General features: G+C 39.5%; 2 protein-coding genes across 4 annotated transcripts in view; one reads left to right on the top strand and one right to left on the bottom strand.

Annotated features, from left to right (window-relative positions):
- Positions 1–479, top strand: part of VPS29 (VPS29 retromer complex component) — a 9,096-nt gene extending 8,617 nt beyond the window's left edge. For all 3 annotated transcript variants that reach the window (XM_045296780.1, XM_045296779.1, XM_030887465.2), the window contains one exon: positions 1–479. In XM_045296780.1, coding sequence (XP_045152715.1) covers positions 1–118 — 118 coding nt within the window. In that variant the 3' untranslated portion in view covers positions 119–479.
- A 1,643-nt stretch (positions 480–2,122) lies between these two features.
- The window catches only part of FAM216A (family with sequence similarity 216 member A), a 17,158-nt gene continuing 7,966 nt past the window's right edge, over positions 2,123–11,314 (bottom strand). The window contains 5 exon segments of the mRNA XM_045296869.1: positions 2,123–2,534; positions 4,700–4,782; positions 5,368–5,551; positions 5,629–5,758; positions 6,960–7,081. Coding sequence (XP_045152804.1) covers positions 2,416–2,534; positions 4,700–4,782; positions 5,368–5,551; positions 5,629–5,758; positions 6,960–7,081 — 638 coding nt within the window. The 3' untranslated portion in view covers positions 2,123–2,415.

An 11,314-nucleotide genomic window follows, 5' to 3' on the forward strand; every position in this document is an offset into this window, starting at 1 on the left:
AAACATTATTCCTTCATTTGTGTTGATGGATATTCAAGCTTCTACTGTTGTCACTTATGTGTACCAGCTAATTGGAGATGATGTGAAAGTAGAACGAATCGAATACAAAAAATCGTAAAGCCAGGCCTGTCCTAATATTTCTGTTTGTTTGTTTGTTTTCTGTCCCCTCTGTTTAAATCAATTAAACATTTAAAGCCACATTATGCCACTTTTATAATTTTTTGCAGTAAAATATATCTTCTCTGTTCTTAATTGCTGTAAACTCCCTGTAAGATCTAAGAATATATTTAGTTTAGTCTTTGATTTCTATGAAAAATTGTCTACCATGGAGTAAATGACCAGCTGTTAGGAAAAAGTTTATCATGATAAATACCTTCAAAGTTGTTACTTGGAATTTTATTATGAAAGTGCATGAGGGCAAAGAATATAGACTTCCTTATATACACTTTATTCAGAAATAAACCTTAATCTTCCATTTATGCTTTCTTGATCACTTGTTTTTAATTTTAAAAACCTTAAAAATGAGAGACTAGATGGGGGCAACAAATGCACAAATGTGTTTGACGTAATGGATGCATGTATGGATTGCGATGAGTTGTATGAGCCCCTAATAAAATGATTTTTAAAAAAATAGACTAAGTGAAACTGTGGAGAAGTATTCAAGTGATGAAGTTGACAGAGGAAGAGAGCTCCCTTGCATCCTCATGTGAACTTGTATTTTCTAAATATTTTCTACATAATAGAAAATGTGAATATGAAACCCATTGTGATTTTTAAAAAAATAATCATTAGGGGCGCATACAACTTATCATAATCTGTACATACGTCATTTGTGTCCAGCACTTTAGTACATATGTTGACTTCATCATTCTTACAACACCCACTTTCCACTTGAGCCCCTACCATTATGATTTTTTAACTGTTGCAATAATTGCCTTCCTCTCATTTTTCAAGGTTCAACAAATTATTTTTAAAACTTTAGTAGAGGACACGTGAATATAGTAAAAAAATCCTCTTATCATTGCACGTACTCCGAAATTAATGTAGTTAGTCTAATTATATATATATAGCATTTTCATGAAGTAGGAAAGATCAGAATTTCCATATTTTAATTGTATTTAATCAGCAAATATTTTGTAAGTGCCTACTTTGCAAGCCAGGGTGTTACTCTCTATCCCGATGCTGTTGTAGGAGAGGGTACCCCCCAAAACCAGAATTCCTCTGCACACCACCTCCCTCCCCCGCAAAGCTTTTTTTTTTCTTCACAAAACAACCTTAACACCTTCAAAGTACTCTCCATTACACTTAATACATTTGTCAAATCTACAATTCCATTCATGGAAACATTTTTCTTTTTATTTTTAAACATTTTTCAAACTCATGTTTGTGTGGCTGACAGCACCTCTCTCATTAATCACTGCCCTTTCCCTCTGCATTCTCAGAAACAAAAAGTCACACGGAGCAAGGTCAGGTAAATAAGGTACATGGGGCAAGAGGCATGCTTTTTTTTTGCCCAAAGCTGGCACACTGAGATGGCTGTGAGTAGGTGCATTGTTGTGTCAAAACTAGTCTTCCGTCTGCCACAAACCAGGCCTTTTTTAGTCACACACAATTACTCTAAATAGAAAGCTTGATTAACAGTCTGATCTGGTGGCACAAACTCCAAATGCATTATGATTCATCCGTTTGGGAAGTTGACAGACGTCCAGAACAAGGTCTGTCATCAATCGACAATTTCACCTTTTTTGAAATGAGGAAACCACTTGAGTTTTAGGGCGTTTTTGTAAGCTGTGTTCAACATCACAACAATTTCTGGACATTTTTCCCGAGCAGGAAACAATATTTCACAACCCCACACTGCTCTCTTAATCATCACAAAAATGTTCAAGCAAAACTGTTTTTACGAACAAATTCACTATGACCAGAGATACCTTCCCAGGCAACGCCACTAGGTGCACTAACTCAGCGGGTTGCTCAGTGCTCTACTACAGAAGCTCCCCAGCCTGGCGCCGTTCCAGGGTTGTTGGGGGTATCCCCTCGTATGTCAGGGTATTGTAGAGTTTTGCTCGGATTAAAGTATTCTAATTGCTGAAGTTTTAGAAGAAAGGCACAAAACGATGCATTCGTTAATCTGAGAGAAAATAACTCCAGTTTAATGGCAAGAAAAAATTGAATAGTGGCAAACTAGAAAGACAAGCACATTTTAAGTTTATTACACAGCTACCACAGGCACAGTGAACTACATCAAACCAATTACATTGCTGTAAAAGGTTCTGAACACTTTTTTTTCAAACAAATTTCTTAATGACCTCATGGTAAATAACACCATTCTAAACTGAGGACACAATTCACAACCCCTCCCCCCACCTTTGGCACATTGTCTGGATGAAGTTGGTGTTTAAATTCAAAACAATGTCAAGTCAACATCAGATGTTCTCCTTGTTCTTCAATTGACATTGATTGCATACACTTATTTAGTAAATCGTCTTCCTTTTTTTCTTCAATCATACATGATTCCAAATCATTTGTAGAAGCTGAAGAAAAAAATAAGAGTTTAAACTATCTGATTTGGAAGTAAAGTTCAATTTCATCATGAAAATTCAGAATTTTCAAAATGACTTAGCTTAATAAGCCTTCAGTAAGGGCAAATTACCTGCAATTTTTAAAAAGCTTAAGTCTACCCTAGATCATCACCAATAAGATATAAAGTACTGTATTATAACATTCTCTGTTACTAAATTTCCTTTTATAATTGATTTTAGTAATAACCTAAAGTAGGTTTAGCCAAAATCTTTTAATCAGGAAGGAGTGGAGTTGGTCAGCATCTCTTCATTTCCCGTTAGTTTCTCCTCTCCTGGGCCCCTTTCTCCTACCTGAGGTTTCCCCTGACACTTCTCTTTGTACCTGGCCTTCCCTTCTCTCTCTAACTGCAGTTGTACGGGAAAGAAGGCATAAAACAGTGCATTGGCTGCCTGTCCTCACTGGACAGGCAGAGGTGGTATCACCCCAGTGCTGAGTGGCAGTGCCCCACAGCATTAGGGTTGTAATGACTTCGCTATCCACTAGGTAGTAACTTCAGAAGATTATTCAAATCCATTTAATCCTTTCTACTTGATCAAATCTAAGGAACACTTCAGAACATTCCATCTCTCTTCCTCTTCCTGACTGATTTTGTGGTGCTGTGGACTGAAGGTAGAAGGATCCTTTACACGGATCCTTCCCAAGTTTGGGTTTGTTGGAATTGCATCTGTTAAGTTTGGGTATCACTTGCTTGACTTGCCTCCATTGCTTGACTACCAAACAAAATAGAAGTGATGTGTAACTCATTCAGGCAATTCCAACTCATGGTGATCCCATATATATCAGAAATGTGGTCTATAGGATTTTCAATAGCTGATTTTTTGGGAAATGAATCACCAGGCTTTTCTTCCTCTGCACATCTGGGAGGAATTGAACCTTCAACCTTTCAGTTAGAAGGTGAGCATATTAGCCATTTGCACTATTCAGATTCTTATAAAGTGAGCCCATTGTAAACTATTAGATGCTATACAAAATATGTCAATCACTCAAACAGGGCAGTGTCCTAAAAACTGCTGTGGCTTAAAGTCACGCTTTATAAGCATCAACCCTTGGAGATCTGCTTCCGAAAGTTCACAGCTTTCAAAACCTGTGGAGAATCCTACTCTATACATAAGGAGTTCATCATGAATTGGAAACAACTGCAACTAACAACCTTGATGTTAACAATCTGGAACAGGGTTTCCCAAAGTGGGCATGACCACCCCCTGGGGGATTTCGGAACCATCCAAACCAAAACCAAACTCACTGCCATCGAGTCAATTCCAACTCGGCCTTGTTGTCATAGTGGGTTACCTGTTGGGCTGTAACTGCAAGGCTGGAACCTGGAAACTAGTTGCCCCCTGGAAGAAGGATGAGGCTTTCTACTCCCATACAGAGTTAGGGCTTCAGAAACTCAAGAGGCAAGTCTACCAATTGGTTACCAATTGGAATCAGCCAACGGGCTGCAAAAATAAATACTGTACCCTGGATTGTGGGCCTCAGTGCAAATGTGTTTAATTGCCAAAGGGATGCCGAGTTGGTTTGTTTTGTCTTGTTTCTGAAAAGGTCAATTAAGCCTTATGAACCTATGTTGAAAATTAAAAATGCCTTAAATTCCATTCCTCTGGGTCGTATATTATTTCAAAAGAAAGCAAAACATGTATTTCTTTTCTTTTTTTTTATTTAGGGGCTCATAGAACTGTTGTTGCAATCCATACACACATCAATTGTGTAAAGCGCATTTGTACATCATTCTCAAAACATTTTCTCTCCACTTAAACCCCCGACATTAGGTCCTCATTTTTGCAAAACATGTATTTCATCTGTTATTTGAATTTACTTAGATCCTTCAGTGGCACAAACTATTTGCTAGTGTCAGTTGCTAACTAAAACATTAGCGGTCCACCCAGAAGCATCAAGGCAGAAAGACCTTAACATTCCATTCCTGTCAGATTGAAAACCCTCTGGAGTTCAGTTCTTTGCTGACATACTTGGGGTTGACCTGAATTGAAATTGATTGGCACCAGCAGGTTTGGCTTTGGGGTTCAGTCATGGAAATGAAACTGTCTTTGTGTTCCTTGTATTTTAAGCAACAGATCTGTGCAGATGCCTTTTTTTTTTTTTTTAATTCCACACTTACCTGGTTGCATGAACGGTCTGCTTGGTCTTCTAATGATCTTCAGTGACTTACATCTTGTTTTGGCTGCATACCCAGTTTTTAACCTGCAAGAAAGGGGAGTATCTTACTTGGAGCCCAAAAAGTGAGCGATTCTCTGATCTGTGTGAGAAACCATGCCAACTGCATGCTTCAGCATCACCAAGAATATTTTCTCAGCCCCCCAATTCTGCTGGGACTTCTTAACCCAGACATGCAGAGCTCACTATTACAGTGCAGATTCAGTGCTCAAATCTTCATTTTCCCCCTTTTCCTTTTTCACCTTATTACACTCCTCTGTGCAGAAGCAACCATATGCTTTTTCCTTTTGTAAGTTTTTGTATTTGAAATTTGAGTAGGAGTTATATTGAAAAGGGAAGACTTCCCTCTCTTTTGCTGATCAAGAAGTGTTTACACATCCAGAAAATACTTTCAAAAAGAAGTGGCATATTCCAGTCAGCTCTGTGAAGAGTAGGAGAGCAACCTTTTGTGCTTTTAGTCCAACCTGGCCTATGTTTAACCAACTGAATTAAAAATAATGGACTTTGGCCACGAACTTTCTGAAGCCCCTCTTATTAGGGAACACAAACTTTAGAATCATTTAGCATTCAAGTAGAACTAGGCATTTCCTCCATTGTAAACAAGAAACAAACCCGTCTTTGTTTCTCACTGGTCGCCAAAGGAAATGGGGTATGATCATTTCAGGTGCACAGGCCATGGAGATGCTGGATGGCCCCAACTCTTCTCTTTCCAGTTGGTGTCGCCATGTGGTGCAAGGATAATGCTGCCTCTGGGAGTAACATGAGCTGAGGCGGCTCCTGTGGTGAGTGAGGACACCTGTCATACAAAGCACCTGTTAAAAGGCCAGACCACTCTTGGGAGAGCTCCAGAGAAGTGTGGGGAGGTGAACCTGCCTGGCTTCTGGGAGCTGTGCCGAATCACATGCATGTACTGCCTCTTCATTAATGTCCTCAGGTAGCTGGCGTTGTAGAGCTTAGCGATGCTGCACAGATAGCGCTTCTGGCCGATGGTGAGGTCGGGATGCTGAAACACAAGAGAAAGCAAGCGGAGTTGGCCAGTGTTTTGAATGGAGGTGAGCATCATGACGTATCTGAAAGGATGGATGTATTTGGTGACTTTGCACCTGTGCACACTAAACTTCTGCAAATGTAATGCTGCTGACTTGCTAAAACGCTGGTAATTTGCCAAAAAGAAAGAAAGCTGTGTCACCAGGGGTGGTGGTGGTAATTGCCACTTCACTTAGGGGACTCCGACCTGTTCTGATAACCACTGTTTCTGACAAACCAGGAGATGTGAAGCTGAGTTCCCACGGGCCTCTGTGGGTGCGTCTTGCCATCTCAAATGGTTTTAATAGGAGGAGCTTCAAACAGGAGAAAAATTCCATTTTGCCACAAAATTTTTGAAGTGCTTTCATATTTAAGGTTCCAAAAAAAAAGTTTAACGTGATATTTACAAGCAACCCAACTACTCAGCTTCATCTCAACTAAAATAGCCCTCACAGCCTCAGCTGGGCAGGAGGAGGAACGGTTGGGGCTCTCAACATAGGTCGTTTTCATTCTCCTTACTAGTATAAGTAGTGCAGCTAACATTCACGAAGAGACAGGGCTCCACTGTGTGCATACCAGGCAGCTCCAAAACGTTTGCAGGAAACGTAATTTAAGAGAGAATGGAATTTTTCCATGAATGCTTAAGCCCCTCATAGATGTGCATGGGTACGTGCACGTGCGCACATACGCACACTATTTACAGAAATGTTATAACACCAGAGAAGATTCAAAATGTTCATTAGAAAAGTTGCCCAGATTGCACAGATGTTTAGTAACCAATTCACATTGTAAAAGAGATGACACTTCGGCAGTTAGGATCTTTGATGGGCAGAACAGGTCAACAGCTATTAAATGTTTGCTTATTATCCTTTTGCTACCAATTATTCAGTCTGAGTAATATTCTTTATGAGGTTGGGGTTCCATCTCTAGGACAGCACTTTCCTTAGATATCTTTGTGCTTAAGATATTAAACTTTCAGAGTAAAGGTACTTCTAAGTCTCATGAAGCCCCACAGGAACTCATAGGTTAAGGAGAATCTATAATGATATTTATAGGCTGCTGGTATACCTTATTATCTGCCAAGCCTTGCCCTTGAATTAGCTTATCTTTCATAAAAACTTCAGCTCTGAATACATAGTACTGGTATTTAAATAAAGCACCACATTTTGTTAGCATACCTTCCGAAAGGATGTATCCTTCATTGATTTAGGGATGTGAATTGCTTGAATTTGAGGAGTTTTCCAGAACTCTTGCAGTGTGGCTGTGTGTGAGTCCACCTTGTGTCCATCTTTGAGTCTCTCTGTGGGCAAGGACATTTTCATGTAAATTCCATAAGTCAAGGTCAGTTCAACAAATTATTAAAAGATATGTTGGTTAGATATTTGTCAACTACAAGGTTGGCAGTGCAAACGCACCAGCCACTCCTGGGGAGAAAATCAGGGTATCTGCTCCCTTTACACTTTTACAGTCTCAGAAACTCCCTGGGGCATTTCTGCTTTGTCCTGTAGGGTGATTATGGGTTAGAATCAACTTGATGTTAGTGGGTTATATCTATTTACATGTATCAGTGATTATTCTGGTATATGGTTTTAAGTATTTTACACCAGATTGTTAAATTTGAAGCTGCTTATGTCATTTACTTTCAAAGGTTGATACTTACTATGTAATGCTAACATAATTTTTATTCATTGTGATTCAAAGGGGGCAAAGCTGATTCCTTTTGTTAAATTATATGTGGGCAATATTATTTTGAACTCAGTTGAGATGCAAACTGTTGACAGTCACTCCATCTTTCTATTTGTGAGGATATGAAAGCATTAATAGTAAAAATCAGTCAGAATATACCATGCTCACATCCATTTAATCTTAGAAATAATACATCTGATAGAATCAATTTTTTTGGTGAAGCAATAGTTTGTTTAGTCTTATTACTGTTGAGCATTCTACCATTAATATGTCATTTTTTAAATAAATCATTTTATTGGGGGGCTCATACAACTCTTATCACAATCCATACATACATCCATGTGTCAAGCACATTTGTACATGTTGCCATCATCATTCTCAAAACATTTACTTTCTACTTGAGCCCTTGATATTAGCTCATTTTTCCCTTCCCTCCCTCACGAACCCTTAATAACTTATAAATTATTATTTTTTCACATCTTACACTGTCCAATGTCTCCCTTTACCCACTTTTCTGTTGTCCATACCCCAGGGAAGGTTATATGTAGATCTTTGTAATCGGTCTCCCCTTTCTCCCCCACCTTCCCCTTATCCTCTTGGTATCGCTATTGGGTTTGAAGGATCTGTCCTGAATTCCCTGTGTTTCCAGCTCTGATCTGTACCAGTGTCCATCCTCTGGTGTAGCCAGATTTATAAGGTAGACTTGGGATCATAATAGTAGGGGGATAGGAAGCATTAAAGAACTCGAGGAATATTGTATGTTTCATCAGTGCTATACTGCAACCTGACTGGCTCGTCTCCTCCCCACAACCCTTCTGTAAGGGGGTGTCCAGTTGCCTACAGATGGGCTTTGGGTCTCCACTCCGCACTCCCACTCATTCACAATGATATGGTTTTTTGTTCTTTGATGTCTGATACCTGATCCCTTCGATACCTTGTGATCACACAGGGTGGTATGTTTCTTCCATGTAGGCTTTGTTGCTTCTGAGCTAGATGGCCACCTGTTTATCTTCAAGCCTTTAAGACCCCAGATGCTATTTCTTTTGATAGCCAGGCACCATCAGCTTTCTTCACCACATTTGCTTATACACCCACTTTGTCTCAGCGATCATATTGGGAAGGTGAGCATCATGGAATGCCAGTTTAATAAAACAAAGTGTTCTTCCATTGAGGGAGTACTTGAGTAGAGGCCCAATGTCCTCTGCTACCTTAATACTAAACCTATAAATATATGCACATAGATCTATTTCCCCATCATCATATATAAATATATTTACATATATACATGCCTGTATTTAGACCTCTATAAATGCCCTTTGCCTCCTAGTTCTTTCCTCTATTTTGTTAGAATAAATTTTAAGTGGTTTTCCTAGTATAAGACTCAAGACAGGATAACACATATTTTCTCTCTTTAATGGTACCTAAGTTCATTAAAACTGATTTTACAGAGTTTCAGTTATATCATTGTTTTTCATAATGTGGGCAGAACAAAAGAATAACCTTTTAATTTTTTTAATGAATCATTTTATTGGATGTGCTTTTTCAAATCTTGTAACAATCCATCATTCAATAGGATTAAGGACACTTGTACATGTTGCCATCAACATTTCCAAAACAATTTCATTCTACTTGAGCCCTTGGTATCAGCTCCTCTCCCACCCTCGTGAATTCTTGATTAATTAGATATTATTCATTTTATTTCCTGTCTTACACTGTCCATTGTCTCATTTCAACCACCTTTGTTATTTGTCCCCCTGGGGGGGAGCTATTTATAGAACCTTATGATGTGTTCCTCCTTGCTCCATCTTCCCCCTCCATCCCCCTACCCTCATGATATCACTACTCCCACTACTGTGCCTGAGCCTTTTATCCGTCCTGAATTCTATGTCCTGAATTCCAGAGCTCTTATCTGTACCAATGTGTGTACTCTTGTCTAGCCAGATTTGTAAGGTAGAACTGAGTCATAGTAGTTGGGGGGTAGGGAAAGGAAGCATTCAGGAACTAGAGGAATGAAGTGTGTTTTGTCAATGCTATACTTCACCCTGGTTGAATCGTCCCCTTCCTAGTAACCCCTCTGTGGGGGGATGTCCAATCATCTACAGATGGGCTTGGGTCTCCAACTCCCCTCAACCCAATTCTACCTTACAAACCTGACTAGACCCGAGCATGTACACTAGTACAGATAAAAGCTTGCAATACAGGGAATCAAATACAGACAACCCTCAGGACCAATAATGAGAGTAGTGGTACCAGGAGGGTGCGGGAAGGTGGGGGGAGATCACAATGATCGACATATAACCCCCTCCCAGGGGGATGGACAACAGAAAAGTGGGTGAAGGGAGACAGCGGTTGGTGTAAGACATGAAAAAAATTATAATTTATAAATTATAAAGGGTTCATGAGGGGGGTAGGGGGAAGGGAGGGAAAGAGCTGATACCAAGGGCTCAAGTAGAAAGAAAACGTTTTGAAAATGATGATGGCAACATATATACAAATGCGCTTGACAATTTATGTACGTATGGATGGTGTTAAGAGCTGAAAGAGCCCCAAAAAATGATTTAAAAATAAATAAAAACTCATTTCATTATGTTTCAGGTGAAAGTTTATATAGCAAATTTGTTTCCCATTCAAAAACAATTTATATTTTTGTTCAATTCATAACAATTTCTGTTCTGCTCAGAGCATTTTAAGTCCTGTTCCCTGACTTTGTTTGCTAGCCCCACAGTATGTCATCACTATCCCCACTTCCACTCTGCCTACCCTGATTCTGTCCCTCCAGTTTCCTTGCTCTTCCTCCATTTTTCATGTTTGCTTGGGCAAATGTTGCCCGTTTGGTCTCATAGTTAACTAGTTTAAGAGTTGACTCGTCTAAACGTCACATTCCTCTTTATTAATTAAATGATTTATTTATTTTGGCCAATCTAGTATTTGGCTGGAAGGTGTCCTCTGGGAGTGACTTCAGATTCCGATAAAAAGAGGGTCTAAGGGAGAGAGTTGAGGGGATTCCTCCAGTTCCATCAGTCCAGTAAGTCTGTCTTTCCTATGAATTTGAATATTGATCTACATTTTTCTCCCATCCTAGCCAAACCTATTGTGTCCCTGGGTCAGAGTGGTCCTCAGTGGCAGTAGGACACCAGATCTAGCTCTTCTGATCTTAGGTCAGAGGAGGCTGTGGTGGTTCCTGTGGACGATTAGTCCTGTGGACTAATTTCTTCCTGGAGTCTTTGGCTCGCTTCCCTCTCCCTTGCTCCAAATGGGGAGAGACCAGTACTTGCATTTTAGATGGCCACATGCAAGCTGTTAAGGCCCCAGAGGCTACTCTCCAACGAGGATGTCGAATGTTCTCTATTCGTGCATACCTTTCAGTGTCTTCCTTTGTCTGGTCATGTTGGTCCCCCATACTGTGTATTGTCTTTCCCTTCCCCAGAATTAACACATGTCTATTAGTGAGTGATACTTGCCCCCCACCCCTTCCCATCCTTGGTTACCATCGACGAATATGGCTTTCTTTGTGTAAACCTACCCTTGGCTTTTTATAATAGTGGTCTCATACAATATTTCTCTTTTGTTATTGACATTTCTCTCAGCATAAAAAAATCCCAGATTCATCCAATTACAAGATGTTTTTTGAACTCGTCGCTACTCTTTAGTGTGAAAAAAACAACAACCCACTTTTCAATAAAAATCAAAGTGAAGCACAATTCCCAGAAGAAAAGGAACTAGTTTTCTAGTTTCAGACATGTTGAGAACAGATTAAAAAAAAATTTTATTGTGGGCTCATACAACTCATCACAATCCATACATCCATCCATTGTGTCAAGCACATTTATACATTTGTTGCCATCAT

Source organism: Echinops telfairi, unplaced genomic scaffold (assembly GCF_000313985.2).
Source record: "Echinops telfairi isolate 266 unplaced genomic scaffold, ASM31398v2 ScPeMD7_7412;HRSCAF=8450, whole genome shotgun sequence".
Taxonomy (NCBI): Eukaryota; Metazoa; Chordata; class Mammalia; order Afrosoricida; family Tenrecidae; genus Echinops; species Echinops telfairi.